Source organism: Lytechinus pictus, chromosome 9 (assembly GCF_037042905.1).
Source record: "Lytechinus pictus isolate F3 Inbred chromosome 9, Lp3.0, whole genome shotgun sequence".
Taxonomy (NCBI): Eukaryota; Metazoa; Echinodermata; class Echinoidea; order Temnopleuroida; family Toxopneustidae; genus Lytechinus; species Lytechinus pictus.
In genome coordinates, this window is record NC_087253.1 from 25,344,015 (window position 1) to 25,360,388 (window position 16,374).

At 36.8% G+C, this 16,374-nt stretch overlaps 1 protein-coding gene across 1 annotated transcript; it reads left to right on the forward strand.

Moving 5' to 3' along the window:
• Positions 1-8,775: 8,775 nt before the first annotated feature.
• LOC129268634 (uncharacterized) lies at positions 8,776-14,156 on the forward strand. The gene is made up of 3 exons (XM_054906161.2): positions 8,776-10,267; positions 11,462-11,615; positions 14,067-14,156. The coding sequence occupies exons 1-3, from the start codon at positions 9,568-9,570 to the stop codon at positions 14,122-14,124; spliced, it is 912 nt and encodes a 303-aa protein (XP_054762136.2). The 5' UTR covers positions 8,776-9,567; the 3' UTR covers positions 14,125-14,156.
• The last annotated feature ends 2,218 nt before the right edge of the window (positions 14,157-16,374 follow it).

Below are 16,374 nucleotides of genomic sequence, written 5' to 3' on the forward strand. Positions count from 1 at the left end.
AATGGTTAGAAATAAATTTACCTATTAAGATATCATTAAGATGATCTAACAGAATTTAGGGAGATGAGTTCTTCGGACAATACAATGCAGCTTTCTTATTAATAATGCTGGCATCTTTCAGCAAAACATTTTGGATACTACTTCTTCTTAGTAAGCTTATTAGCTCCCTAAAATAGTTTACATTTTTTAGATCAAGTATAATATTATGAATAATTCTTTTTTTTTAATTTCATGGTGAAACTTTGCACATTATCATGAAAAAAAAAATATTAAATCCCTCTGCATACGTACCTGATATTACGACTCAACAAATACTTTTTTCCAAATTTCAGCTGAAGAAGGTTGTTCAATAAATTTATCGAAAGAATCAAACGATTGAACGTGAGTAACTGTCACAAATTTCCTTTCAATTTGTATTAAACGGGGTGTAGGGTTATGTGCTCCGATAAACGTATACTGGTGGATGGAGATAGGTTCCAATCCCAAATAAGCGTGATAAGACAATATGCCAGTTCGTAGTTCCTTTCTGCGCATGATCAAAATATTCTACGCATGATCAGAAGAAGTTTATTTGCACTAAAGTTACATGGTGGTTTAAAATCTAGTGAGATAAGCACCAACTTTGATGTCTTGATTATTCATATATTCTTTTGAATAGTGGTATTCATTTACATCCACAAAAAACAACAATGCGTCCACTAACTACTGGTATTTCACAGTTTGCCAAGTACATTGTGCAACATGCTATGATATGCATTCAAAGTAGGAATGCAACAAATACCTTCATAAAGTGTTCATTGGTGTGATATTCTAGTCACCTGGTCTATTCAATTTCTTCATCCTGCTATGTAAGGCAAGCTTACGTAATATCTTGCTTTGAAATCTGCCTATCATAATGAAAGAAATGAAAGGTCATTTGACCAAAATTGTCCAGAAGTAACTACGAACTGGTCTATTCAACCCGAAAAAAAATGCTCTGCATGTTTTTTCGTATATATCCGAGTGAATACGCCAATGAAAAGCGAGTAAGGGTAAACGTGTATCTAATGCACTGATCGAATATTATCTGATAATATTCAGATCAGTGGTCTATTACGTAGTCTCCTGTGCAAACCCTTCACTCGAGACAAGGTCTGAATGTGTAGCCTCCTCATGCCTTGTGTACTAAAGGCCATCTCATCAAGTTATGTATGTGCTAGTCTTTGCGTGGAGACACAGTCTTGTTGATCAAAGCCCGGGGATCAAAGTTTTAATCAGGGTCTGTGCCTGTAGACTAGGTCTTACGTGTGGTGCGGTGCAAGGGGGGGGGGCACTGAGGTCAATCCATGGCATCATACTAGCTACGATTCAATTGGGGGAGGGGTGTAACAGTAGATCACCCCGGATCACCCCCCTCCCCCGAACGATTGCTTCATTGCATGCTTGTTTAATGTTTGATTATTATTTTAATGCTTGTAGATACGCAATGATGATTGGGGGAAAGAGATTGAGGGGGTACAGGTTGGCTTGAAGTTGAAGTGACCAAGTAACATGTTTGACCATTGTTTTTACCGGTACACAATATCACTTTTGCTCTGAATATCTTCATTTTATTTATGTTGCCTTGGATGGAGTTGGGGTGGTATGGGAAGGAAGACCTGTGGGTTATGGTTATTGAGTTAACATTTTCCAAAACCAGGCAGCCTCACCAACTCTCTTCTTATTCATTTACTTGTTTGTAACTCTGTATTCTATAGAAATGCCAAATAAAATTATGATAATTTTCGCCAGTGGGTGGGCGGGAGCGCCCCTTTAGTGGCCTTTCATATTCTTTGGGGTTTTTGATGAATAAAGGAAGGAGAAAATAAGAAAAGACGGGAAACGGGAATAGAAGAGATAGATAGTTCCTACTCAGGGGTGGCATGGTGCCAGCGTCGGGGGGGGGGGGTGGGCAGGGAGGCCGCTGTGATTTTGTAAGTAGTGAAAAAATGGGAGAAGTAACAAAAAAAAGGAATAAACGGAAAAGGAAAGCGAAGATAGGCGTCTGTGTCGCAGTGTACCTCCATCGTACCCATCTTATTCATCATTGATAGACAAAACAACGTCATGTTTAGATTTTTTGCCACACCTGGGGAGCGTTTCATGAAAGGACTTGTCAGACGTTTTATCCGACAAGTCCCATTTTATCCGACAGTTACCATAGAAACAGTGCTTCTCAGCCAATCAAAATCCAGAAAAGTTGTCAGATCTGACAACTTGTCGGACAAAAATGTTGATGAAACGCCCCCCCGGGGGGCGTTTTATGAAAGGACTTGTCAGACGTTTTATCCGACAAGTCCCAAATTATCCGACAGTTACCATAGGAACAATGCCTCCCAGCCAATCAGAATCATGGAAAGATGTCAGATCTGACAACATGTCTGACAAGTCCTTTCATGAAACGCTCCCCAGGGGGGCGTTTCATCAACATTTTTGTCCGACAAGTTGTCAGATCTGACAACTTGTCTTGATTTTGATTGGCTGAGAAGCACTGTTACTATTGTAACTGTCGGATAAAATGGGACTTGTCGGACAAAACGTCTGACAAGTCCTTTCATGAAACGCTCCCCCGAGCTTCGTCGTAACTTCTCATCAACGAACTTAGAGGGCGTCAACACTTTACTACTACGTTTGCAGTCAGAGTTATTACTAGTATAGATTTTACTATATTTTTGTTTTATTACTCTATAGCTGTTTCATAGAGATTATATTTCTTTACTCTTAAAAAAAAGGTTTTTTTAGCCTTTATTCAGATAATATCACATATTTCATACATACAAGGGTAATGAATAAAATAGAAAAAATAAAGTGAAGTGCAGGTATACAGCAATATAACAAATGAAATATTATACATTGTGATATACATTTTTTTAAACAAAGATTATCATAACCCATAATGCAAACTTTGGGAGTTAGTAAAAGTAGCCACAGTATACAATGAATCTAGTCTCCTTGTTCAGACTCTGCATTACATACACTCTGCAGAAACCATTAAGGGTATGTGATTACAGACTACGTAATTATTATCGGCAAATGTAAGAGTATGTGAAAAGAGAAAATAGAGAGAAAGACGACAGGACTATATAAAATTCCGATACCTGACTTTGTAAAAACAAATGTTATTACTTTTGGTAATTTTTTTTTTTTAAGCCTTCTCAAGTTATAATTGTGTGAGTTTCGGTACAAGTGAATGAAGGTAATTTATATATCATGTCTATATTTGAATATCAGTCATACTTTCCTGACATGTTATGATTTAACCCCCCCCCCATTAAATCCTGGATTCGTCCTGTCAATTGTACCCCCCCCCCCTCGCCGTCATCAAAATCTGCCTCTCGGTCTGGGTGAAGTTGCAGCAACCATTATTTCATGATATTTCTTTTTTTAATCAAGGTTGACTGCCACCATATTAGCAATTCGTATTCTGTCTTGTTTTGATACGATAGCCAAATTTTTATCCAAAATTCAATTCACTTTGGCACCAACCTATGTGGAGAACCTTTCGACAGAAGTTTTGAATTATATAGATGATCCCCAGGAATTAGCTGGTGCCTAATTTTATATTTCTCTTGTAATGTTTATATATTGAATATGTCATGTTTGTTATCATTATTGTTATTATCTTGCCTGGAAATAAAATATATGAATAAATTGGCATATAACATCGAATGTCTAAATTGGGTTCACTTACATAAGCATGCTAAATAATCATCACTCTGTAATCATGAAATCAAAGCTGAAAATGATCAAACTGTTCATCACCAACACATATCAGCACTGTGATGTAATACAATTCGTTTATTCTCTCCTGGAAAAAAAAAAGCGACACTCAGTGGCTGGCATGGTATGCCTCTTTTGTCCGCATCTCTACAGTTATACTTTTTACCAGAAACATTTAAGCACATATATATTTTTTCTTGAATCCATTCACGTAAACTTGCCTTCTATACAAGCTTTGCTTTTCTTGGCAAGTACCTCCGTTCATTTCTACATTCTTTTCATAGATAAAATAAATTGCAACTCACTTTAGTTTTGTTTAATTTATCTTCAATATTTGTTATGAAATGTCATTGATCTGTCTGTATTATATTGAATATGTATTGTTACTTTGATTATGTTTTGAAAATTTTGCTGAACGGACATTTTTATTTAAAAAAAATCAAATTTTCGTTAGATTTTGACATCAAATTCATAGTTTCATGTCTTTTTATCTCTCTTTTTTCCCTTTTCCCTCTTCGAAGTCGTGAATGTTTTTTTTTTTTTTTTTTTTTTTTTTTTTTTTTTTTTTGGGGGGGGGTAGTGCCCCCCCTAAGCCCCCCCCCCATCTGCCCCATCTGTACTTCACTGCATGTAATAACTTGGATGGTGAGATTTTTTTTTTATTCTGTTCGAATTTGTTTTCAAAATGTTGCCACAACTGGCATTTACTTTACTATGTGATATTTTTATTAAATTCTTTTTGGGGGAGGGGGCTGTTGTTTTTATAACAAATCTGAGAATTTTAGCTTGATTCAAAATCTGTTAAACCAATAATAAATTTAGGGAAAATTCGTAGTCGCGGACGGGCACGGATCCACCTCTCGTCTTGCCCAATAGCCACCCTCACACCCTCGTTTCTAAATGGGGTCTGCGTTGTTAGGTTCAAAAACTTTCAGCCAATCAAATTTCAAAGTTCATGACGCAAAGTACGTTATGGAGCTCGCCTGCACTTTTGTGTATCGTTTTAATATCGTTTCCAATATCGATATTCAAGGTAAACAGCTGACGAAGATACGACCAGAGGATTTGTATTTCTGCCACAGATGCCTAAATCGAGCTATTTTTCCTGAAAGCAGGTATTGAAGATGACCTAGTTTGGTACCTTAATGAGTTACTGATCCCTTTTGTCAATGCCAAGGCCAATTCATGGTCATTGTGTATGGTATATGCTCGTTGTTGATGTTGTCGAACCGTCATTCGTTTTGTGCACGGGCACCAGCCCGTGACACTCATTCGGCAGCTGCATGACCGCGGCCTCTTCCAATGTGTGCGATTTCTAATGCACACAAGTGAATGGCTGATATCATAATTCCTTGTCTTTGATGCTGCTAGTCCTGCAGAAATATGTTGTTGTGTGCTAGACCTTGACTTGCATGCTCAGTGTGAATGATGTGAGTGGGTTATGAGCACTAGCGTACCTACGGGGGGGGGGGGGCGGAGGGGGCAGACTGCCCCCCCCCCTGGCCCTGACGAGTCTTGAACTTTGAAGACCTTTTTTTTTTTTTACAATTTTTTTTTGTTTTTTTTTTGGCTTGTCAAATTTTTTGGCGGACGAGATCCTTTATTTGTGGTTGAAGACCTTTTTTTTTTTTGCTTGTCAAATTTTTTGGCGGACGAATTTGCCTCCCCTGTGGAAAATCCTAGGTACGCCACTGGTTATGAATATGAGTCTGGACTGAACTTTCTGAGCTGAAGTGATGTCTGTTAAAAAAAAGCTTGCATGGCCTAAAAATAAGTTACAAATAACCATCAGATGACGAAGCAGAGATAACAATGAAACTAATTTGGAGATGTACATGTAATCGGTGGAACAAATGATTGAGTTTTCATAACTAGATCTTGTTGTTTCAGCTTTCGTTTTGAGTCTTATTGTGTATGATGCCGCTATGTTTCATCTAATTTTTAAGTTTGCGAATGTTTCACTTTGAAATTTTATTCATTTCTAAAACATTTTAGTTTTTCAAAATTCTAAAAATATATTAAAAAACACCAAATATCATTATGATTTTTGTTAGATGACTGGATTTTTTTTGTTTGCTTGAAGTTTGAACTTTTTTCCTCTTTCTTTCTTTTGTATCATTCTTTGTTCATCCTTATATCCTTCTTGCTTGCCCTTTTTTGTTCCATCTATCTTTATTTCCGATCTTTTTTTCCTGAACCTTTCTCTTTCTCTCTCTGTTCACTTGTCTTTCTCTCCTTCTTTCTGTTAGTGTTACTTTCCTTTATTAAATTTCCATTTTTTATTTCCTGAATTCATTCTTTCCTTAAAACTTTTTTTGCTTCCTTCTCACTTCCTCTCCCTTTTTTCGTTTTCTCCCATTATTTTCTCTTGCTTTCATTCTCACTTCCCTTATTCTTTCCTCCCTCTCTTTCCTCCTTTCTTTCATTCTTTATTTTATTTTTCCTTCTAATTCTTTTCCCTTATCATTTCTTTCCCTTCCTTCCTTCCTTCCTGTTTTCTTCTTTGTTTGTGTCTTTCTTCCAAAGAATGAAGGAAACATTTTTCTTTCCTTCATTCTTTCTTTCCTCCCTTTTTTCTTACTTTCTTTTTTCCTTTCTCTCCTTTATTTTGTCTTTCACACATTTATTCATCTTCCCTTCCTTTCTTTCTTTTTCTTTCTTTCTTTCTTTCTTTCTTTAGAACTATATTCATTTCAAAGAATGACGGAAACCCTTTTTCTCTCTTTTATTCTTTCTTTCATCCTTCTTTTATTCTAACTTTGATTTTTTCTCTTCATTTTCCCCTTCAGTTCATTTTTCCTTTCTTTCTTCTCTATTCATCTCTTTTCTTTTGTCTTTTCTTTCTCTCATTCTTTCGTTTACCATCCCTTTCAATTCTTTATATTTTTCACAAGTCTAACACTGTGCATCTTTGTTGATCTTTTTTGTCGATTGTCCCGTATTTCATTTTGTGAAATCTGGTCACCCTGATAGTCATACACAGACGGCTCGCTATGGTGCAGCCACCATTAGGGGTTAACGATGTAAAATCCCCCCCGGCAGGGCTCATCGAGTTTTGTCTTTATTTCATACAAATGTATGAAAAAGAACTATACCAAAATGAAGATATTATTCCGTTTTGGCCTGAAATGCACCAAAACGGGGAAAAATAATCTTAAAAGGGGGAAAAACAGTGACTTACTTCGGCTGTCGGGCAACTTCATATCCCTGTTTTATCCGAACTTTATAAACACATGGCCATTGAGCCCCTGTACAGATCGAGCTAGAACTTTGGTCTCTGTAGCCTATTTGGTGAGTGGAGCATATAATAGAGACCGAAGCTTTTGGTCTAGCATGGCCTGGCTTTGGGCAGTGTATCTTGCCGGACACCATTGTTTCTAAGATGCTTTAAAAATGACAACTAAGCTAAGATAGACTAGAGCCTTGTTTACAATATAATTGTGTTATATGGGTTGGTACTGTATGATTTAGACCGTTGGATGAATTGGATTGGAATACCTGGTGGTCATTTTCTTGTTAAAATGTTTTTTCTTAAATTTTAACATTAGATGTGACAAGATCTAACAGTTATAGGTGACTGATGATGGATCTTGTACATGTAAGCTACAGCTAGCCTACATTACATGAACCATCATCACCATCAGGATGAGTCCATAGAATTTGGACTGTTGATTTATGACTTGCATGATTTTTTTTTAATTCATGCAAAAAAGAACTAACCAGGCATCTATAAAGTTTAAGATGTACATGTAGACCCTACTCGAGCAATCAGCAACTAGTTTAGACCTACTCCTTCACATGGGCATATTTCTATCACGTATCACTTTGGAAACCCATAGATCCATGGATTGAAAACCCATAGATCTACCTACATGTACATGTATTTCTTCATGTGTAATACATTTCTCCGCTGATTTGAAAACATTGTGTGTGATCGCAAGTAAAGTATGTGCAGCTTAACGGAATAATTTTGCTTTACAAATTTGAATAGCATTTTTGGTCATTAAAGCTCTCAACTACATGTAGTAATTTACAGTCCTACTGTGTAAAAATATGCTATACAAAAGACTTTATGCATAGCAGTCTTTCAAAAATGTGGAGCAAATTGCGATGCGATACCAGGAAAATTATTCCCTGAGCTAGCTGGAGTCTGCGGTCATACTTTCAATTGCTAATGTGATCGGTTGGTGATGTGGGTCGCTTTATAATCACAGACTGCAGTCTGGGAGAATAGTCTCCCCAGCAACATCTGCTCATGTCCTGTGCAATTATTCAAAAACAAGCTAAAAACATTTTCTCTGTAAACACAAACTTCATATTTTGTAAGCACTTGGAGAGTAGAATTCATATATTACATGTACACTCCAACTGTATAGCTCCCCCCCCCCCTCCCCCATTCAGCAATTGGCCCAATGTCGCAAAAAACGAAGTCCCTGAAAATAAAAATGATTTCCTGCTACCCCGGTAGTTTTTATCGGACAAACTTCATATAATCGGTAAAGGAAATAATCAGTTGTCTCGTGATGCGGCAAACTGATGTTGCTGTAGAGACTATTCTCCCAGACTGCAGTCTGTTATTAAGCGACCCACATCACCAACCAATCACATTCGCAATTTGAAGTATGACCGCAGCCTCCAGCTAGCTATTAATTTTCATGGATCTATGGGTTTTCAAAGTTTGCGGCATCGTGAGACAACAGATTATTTCCTTTACCGATTCTATACTACCACGATGATCAACATCTTCCGTACTTTTACACTTCATATAGTTGTGATGTCATAATAGCCAGGTATGACATCATTTCACCAGGATAGTGCTTTAAAAGTACCCTCTATACATGTAGCTTTGACAAAGGAATTACCGTAATCTAGGTTGGACACTATTGCATGTGTCACAAATCAGGCTGCAATATGTACTCTGTGTTGAATAAAGCAAAGGTTTGACATCATAATGGGCATCCCGGTTCAGTAAACTCTTTGAATTCTTCAAAACTTTTTTGACAGCAGATAAAATGCTATGGTCAGGTAAGTATCCTTTGTACTGTTCAGTGCATTGAGTCTAAACTTTTCATTTATTGTGTCATCTTATTCTATACATTAGGTACTATAGCCTGAATAATGCTGACTCATAGGAGTTGTGTGCAGCATACACTTTTCAGATAATATACTTTGTTTTTGTCACCACCTTGGTTTGTTGCAAAATTAAAAGGACTTCTGCCACTAACTTAGGAACATTAAATTGAATTAAAACATATTTCTCATCATGCGGTATCTGTAATTGTGTGGCTGTGAGGATTCGGCAAGGAGTTGTCTTGTATTTTACATGTACCGTTTCACGGTGTACTTTGAATTGTACATTCATCTGCGATAGCTGTTTGCAGTTGCAAGAGATGTTAAACTCTGAGAGGAGCATGTTGTACCTGTTGGATATATTTTAGTTGATTCCTCAGTAGTCATTTTTGGAATAGGAGGATTCTTAGCCAGAATGCAGTATATTTAGAGGATATTTGATCTGAAATATGTAGTGTATATATTATGCATACATGTAATACCGGTATTCAACTCATCAACTCATGAAAAAGGGAGGAGTTTTGTCAGCCCTTCTTAAGCAATTGTAGAAATGACTTGTCTTGCATTTCTTGGAAAAGTACAATCTTAGTCTCTGCAATTCATGGAGTAACAGTCATAGTGGTGGTGCCATATTTATGTACTGGAGTTTAAATACCTCAGCTTTGCTGCTAGACTTGTTCAGCTTATTTTTATTAATTTCCACAAGCATCAATCTCTATTTAGTTGTCACTCGCCTAAAAAACAGTTGTGAAAAGGAAAATGGATCAGAAAGAAGGAAACTTTGCGCAGCTTCTTACAGCAAAAGGAGAAATTGAAGGAGAGGATCTTTACGGAATTGACAATGAATGGAATGAGATAGAAGTATATATTGTAAAAGATGAAAGAGGAGCAGAGGACAACGATATAGGGAACGACAGAGAAGGATTAGAAAAGGGAGGGGATGGTTTAACTTCAGTAGAGGAAGGAGTAGACAAAATGGACATGGATGGCATGCAGAGTAAGAAGGAAAGTCATGAAAGCCAGAAGAATGGAAAATTAATAGGAGAAAATGGAGAAGAAATCAAAGGAGGAGAAGGAGAAGAAGAAAAAGAAGAAGAAGGAGGAGGAGAAGAAGGAGGAAGAGAAGAAGAAGGGGAAGGAGTTGAAGAAGAAGAAGGAGGAGGAGATGGAGGAGAAGAAGAAGGAGACAAAGGAGAAGAAGAAGAAGACAGAGGAAGAAGAAAAGAAGGAAGAGAAGTAGAAACAGCAAAAGAAAAAGGCAAAGAGAAAGAAAAAGAATTAGGAGGAGAAGGGAATATGAGAGAAGAAGAAAAGGGAGGAGGAGAAGAAGTGAGCACAAAAGAAGAAAAAGTAGAAGGGGGAGACAAAGAAGGAGAAGGAAGGAGAGGAACAGATAGTTCTATTCTCATCCCGGAGTGGTTGTTTGAACAACCAAACATCTGTCAAGATGATGCAACACGTAAGATATCTAGAGCTGTATATGTACTGTAGATTGTGGTTGTGTTTCACCAAGATTTGAGCAGCTAAAATCAACGAAAAATAGAATATTTCATTGGGTTTGAAAATTTGAATTCCAAGTGGATACCATGCGTGACCATGGGGTTCCAAAAAGCACCCTATACAAGTATATTCTGAAAATGCACCCCTTAAGTATTGGAAACCAAACGGAACCCTTGACAAGTATTCCCTGAATTGATATCTTAATTGTTATTTCACAGACGTCGGCTTTACCTTTTCTTTCATTGGGATTAGTACCACCCCACACACCTCGCTCAAATCGGACCCTAAACACGTGTTGGGGCAAAAAGTACATCCTTTATAAAGTATTTTTTTAAAGTATAAAAAGGAATAAGAATTAATCATTGTTGCCATTTTGAGAAGCAAGAGTAAATCGACCTTGACCTTAATGAAGCTTCATGTTTGTGCTTTTGTCATTATTTATTCCCTTCAGCAAGAAATTTATTCACATCTGCTGCTCTCAATCCAGGTTAAAGTAAATGGGTTTCCAGTAAGATTTATTCCTCGAATGCTTTAGCTTCCAAGGAATGTAGTAGAGCAGGGGTATATAGTAATTCTGCATGAAATAAATGGAATTATTATTATTATATTTTTGATACAGGGGTTGTTGAAAGAAAGAATTTAGGAAAATTTAGAGAATTTACATACAAACAGAAAAGATCACTGGCCAAACTCAAAATTTAAATGATGCCTGCACAACAATAATACTACTAGAAATAGAATGAATACTGAAAGATAAAAACCCTCCACTCTTCTCCAGTTATGGTTTTATGCGTTCAGGTTAAATTAACGTTCACTTAACTGTAGCACTGAATATTTGCTAAATACCTCTGTTCCTCTCTCTGTTTGCACATACAATTTTCTCACCACCTGAATTTTCTTTTCCGTTCTTTTCTTTTTTACCTGGCTTTCATCTTCACTTCTACCAGTCTATGCTTTTATTATTGAAAACATTATCCAGTAGAATTTGTTTTGTTACCGTCTTATGCCATTCTTTATGATTGCATACGCTTATACATGGAATCTGTGTAGTTTATAAATAAAATGCCATTGTAGAATAAATGTTTATTTTTTGTGAACAAAACAAATTCACACTGTGGACAATAACACAAAATTGAATTGAATTTTTTTTCAGGAGGAGCAAGTGGTTCATCATCATCATCATCGGAAGATAAGATGGAGTCTCCTCGATGTCGATGCTGCCCCTCTTGGCATCCTTGGTTCTTCATCGGTCTCGGTTGGTTACCCATCTTGGTTGGCATCTTCCTTTCTCTCAGTATCGTCATACCGTAAGTATCAATAATAATGATAATAGGCATTTATATAGCCCCATCTATCTAAAAATATTCTATACCGAGGCGCAATGTTATTATTATTGCCCCGGCTTTAGTTCGAGCTGCCTTTCAGCGCTCATGCATTCAAGGAATTAATCCTACCGGGTACCCATTCACCTCACCTGGGTTGAGTGCAGCACAATGTGGATAAATTTCTTGCTGAAGGAAATTATGCCATGGCTGGGATTCGAACCCACGACCCTCTGTTTCAAAGTCAGAAGACTAATCCACTGGGCCACAACGCTCCACAAGTATTCAAGCTCTTTACAATCTTGAAGTGCCATGGTGTAGTGGTTCAGACTCTCGCCTTGCAATCAGAGGGTCCTGTGTTCAAATCCCACCGCGGCCTCGCGTCCTTTGGCAAGGCATCTATCCATACTTTGCCACACTCCACCCAGGTGTCAAATGGGTATGTGGTAGGATGTTAAAGCCTACAATAGGCCTATCATGTAGCAATGGAGTCTTGGAATTGGAACTCACATTGGAATGCTCCCCAGGGAGCAGAGAAAGTGCGTACATTGTGTGTGGGCATGCTAGGATCCAATGACCGGGGTTAAAATAATTGCAATGTAAAGTGCTTGGAAACAAAGTATATATTAAGTGCTATTCTATTATTATTATTGTTATTATAATTATTATCCTCATTAATATGTCACTCAAGTGTAGTTCACTATTCATGTTTAATGAGTAAACAAACTAGAAATATTGATATCCCTTCATTTAGGATTGCGCAAAAACAAGAAAGTTATTATAAAAGGATGGTAAAATGATTCATTTCAACAATTAAAGCCTGAATATAATATAATTTTTAAGAATCTAAGAAAAAGAATTTGGACAATGATTTGCCTAATGGAACCACTGGTCCCTGTACAAAGTGTACAAAATTTACAGTACTTTAGTGAGCTGGTTAACAACACTAATTCGTTTTTAGATTGCAGCGAGGACACGTCAAATTTCTTATAATTTTTAATCTGTACAGGGGCTCTTTTTCTGTGATTAAATTCATTCCAAATTACAAGCCCTTTCTTTGTATTGAATTTAATGGTAATTCATGCTAGCTGCATGTATTTGTTTCTCCACTTATCAAATGTCTCTTGTCTCTGATATTTTGCAAGACTCTTTATACTGCAGACATACAAGTTTAGGAGCCTTTAACCAACAAGCTATGCTTTTACTTTTTTCTCCTTCATATCCACACTTCTCATTTTCTAATGTGATACTTAACTTACTCTGGGGTGGATCCAGGATTTTCCAGGGGGGGGGGGACAAGCAAAAAAAAGGAAAGAAAAGTACCGGTAAAAGGGTCCTCACTTGTGTATGAACGACATATTCCATTACAAATATACATGTGCTGTAACTTTCATAAGGGGGGGGGGCATACATGTGTAAGAACGGCATAGTTACATTAAAAAAATATTGACTATGGCTCTCAAGGAGGGGGGGGGGGGCATGGGCCAGATGTGCCCCCCCCCCTGGATTCTAGAACAAACAACAAGGTCTTTATTATTGGTGCTTTCTTAATCAATATTTCTAAAAAAAATTATGCATTTATTTCATAGGGAGATTATTTTATTTAACACTTGTACAAAAATGTGAAATGTTCATGTGAATAAAAAACCTTGAAACCTTTGCTTTGTGCTAGTCCATGTACATAATGTATACCAGGGGTTTAAGGGCTATAATACATACAGCACATGTACAGTGTACAGTAGATTATGAATATGAAACTAAAACAATCATTAATGAATCATGTACTAGTATAAACAGAAACTAACTGAAGCTTTAGATGCAATAAAAATCCCAAGGTTTTGTTTTCCTTGTACTTCTGTCTTTGAATGTAAAGTCAATAAATAAAAGGGAAGTTGATAATTTAATTTTCTTTCTTTCTTTCGATACACCCTACATATTCATGAACACATTTATATGGTTTTAGTCAATAACTGTAGCTTTCTTGGTTGCCCTGCATGAAAACTACTGTGGTTTCATATGCACATGAACATGTTACAAGTAACTTTGAGATTTGTATGTTCTTTTTCATACCATTGTTTTAAAGGACCAATATTAAAAGGGGCCATTAAACTTGGACATCCCAATGGGTTTTACTCCACATTAGCTTGAATATCAATAATGTTTTGTTTTATAAGGGCCATGGATTTATGCTTGTCTTTCCTTGTTTTATTTTACTTATTCTATTTAAAACAATGTATCCAAAATTTTTGTTTGTAATCCCAACAGTATAAAGTCTATTTCATTCTGTCTATGTATTTGTTATTTCGTAAACCCGATGTGAAAGGAATTTCCTACAAAAGACAATAAATATATTCACTTTTGACAATTCAATTCAATTCAAAATTGCCTGAAAGGGACTTCTCATGACCTTTTGATTTCACTTTCTCTTTCCTATAGATATTGTATTGCTGTAGGCTTGAAACACGTATCACCAGGATTTCCCTATATCAGGTGAGTGCTAGTGTCTCTTCAAGGCCGCACTTTTAAACCCTAGAGTTACGCCGCGCAGCTTTCATAGGTTCAAAATTAATGTTTGTTTTCTTCTCAAATTGGCAACATTCGTTAATTTTTTTTTAAATCGTATTTGTATTGAGAAAAATTATAGATGGATATACACATAACATGAGTAAGAATTTATGATGACGGGAATTTTAATGAAAAGTTGTCCATTTCCATTTTGTTAAAAATGGGTTTTGACCCGTTATCATTACAGTCCTAAAATTAGTTTAGTGGAAACCAGTTTATTTGAAGCAATCTTTAAGTGGTCTTCCAAGAAGTTCCAACCCAGTTTGGAAAACCACCTCATGATGTGGTTCTCAAGAACTCTGTGCTTCAGATTCATTTATTGTTGATCCATGATAAAATACATAGAAATTTGGCCTCCACTGGCTGTACATACAAATGATATAAAGTATATACAAACACAAACAACATATACATTGGGCGAATATATTGAAAGGAAATATATACATAAACAATTCAAACATATATTGCAATACAACATAAGGGAGATGTCAAATAATTTACCCATTAAAGACAAAGAGTGAGAAACGGCTGAGAGTTAACTAAGAGATAGATGGAAGAGACCATGCAAGCAAGAAGAGAAAGAATTAGTTGGATAGAAACCAAAGTGGAGAAGGAAAGTGAGCGAAGAAGATAGAGGGAAATCATAGCAGAGAGAGAGAGAGAGAGAGATAGAGAGGGAGAGAAAAAAGCTTAAACGGAATGATAATTAGGCATTACAAAATTGCAGCGAAGTTACACAGCTGTATTCATACGTTAAAAGTAATTACATAATAAGAAAGAACACATTAAAAACCGACTTTGAAGTGCATAACAAGCTGGAAAGGACAGAGGCAAGAATGGGCTGGAGATCGATTACAAGTGTGTTCGAATTGAATTGAGCTAGTTTTGCGTAGGTGAGGACAAAACCGTTTTTTGGGGTCCACACAGTCTTCACTACTCCACACACGCTTTGTGTAGAATGCCTACAGTACACTGGGGTTTCATATTTCACATGAAATTTGTTACCCCTCTGAGTGTGTTCCCATAGCAACAAGACCACTTTTACGGGAAGTGGTTCTAAAAAAACCAGTTCAGGAGATGGTGATGCGTAGTCTGCAGGCACAGACCCTGATTGCAACTTTGATCAACAACTGGGTCTCCACGCAAAGACTAGCACATACAAAACTTGCCGTTTCAATTAAGGAGAGGGCCTTCAGTACACAAGGCATTAGTAGGCTGCACATTCAGACCCTTAACTCGAGTGAAGGGTCACACAGCAGACTAGTTGATGAGGACGCGAGCGAAGTGATCTTCTAAACTGAATTCTCTTCCACAGAGTTTGAAAACCCAGACTTCAGCGACCACCTTCAAGGGCAACCTTAAAACATACCTCTTTTTAAAGAGTGCTTTCTGATAGACATTGACTTATTGTTCAGACATGTACATGTATTATATGTAAATAGCTTTTGTTGTTCTGCTCTGAAGCGCCTTGAGCATCTGAATCAAGATTGAAGTGCGCTATATAAATCTCATGTATTATTATTTCCTACAGTATAAAAAAAAACTGGTTTATTAAAGGGAAACAAGTTCAAGAAGTTATACTGAGAACAGGGTTTTTGTTGTCTTTACTGTGTAAAGGGGCTTTCACAATTGCTTGTGCGATCGTTTGCGATCACTTGGTTACAATATATGTTGCACAGAATCGCAACGGTTGTAAGAAGTCGCACCACCAATTGTGAAAGGGGCTTTTCATACCAGTTTAAAGCGTGTAATGATAAACTCAAATTAAATGGTTTTTATTACACAACTTTGGGACTTGAATCAATTGTTTTCAATACATTTTTCTTCTAATTAAATCACATTGTAGACCTGTGTGATTGATAGCTTTCTTGATATTAAGTGAAACGGGCAAATATATGATTTTGTTGTGATTAATCATTCCATTTGATGTGATATCTAATCTATGGGATAGTTTGAACCCAGATCACTATAGGGCACTTGGGTGGTCTAGTGGTTATGACACTGGTCTAGCTATCCAGACTCTAGAGGTTGTGGGTTTGAATCCTGCCTGGTCTGCCTGTGATTTTTCTTTTCACAGCAGCTCTACTAGCTTCACATAGCAGTAGCATGTGTTACCCTTGTGATATAAGCCAGTTCGTAGTTCCTTTCATGATCAAAAGATTCTATGCATGATCAGAGG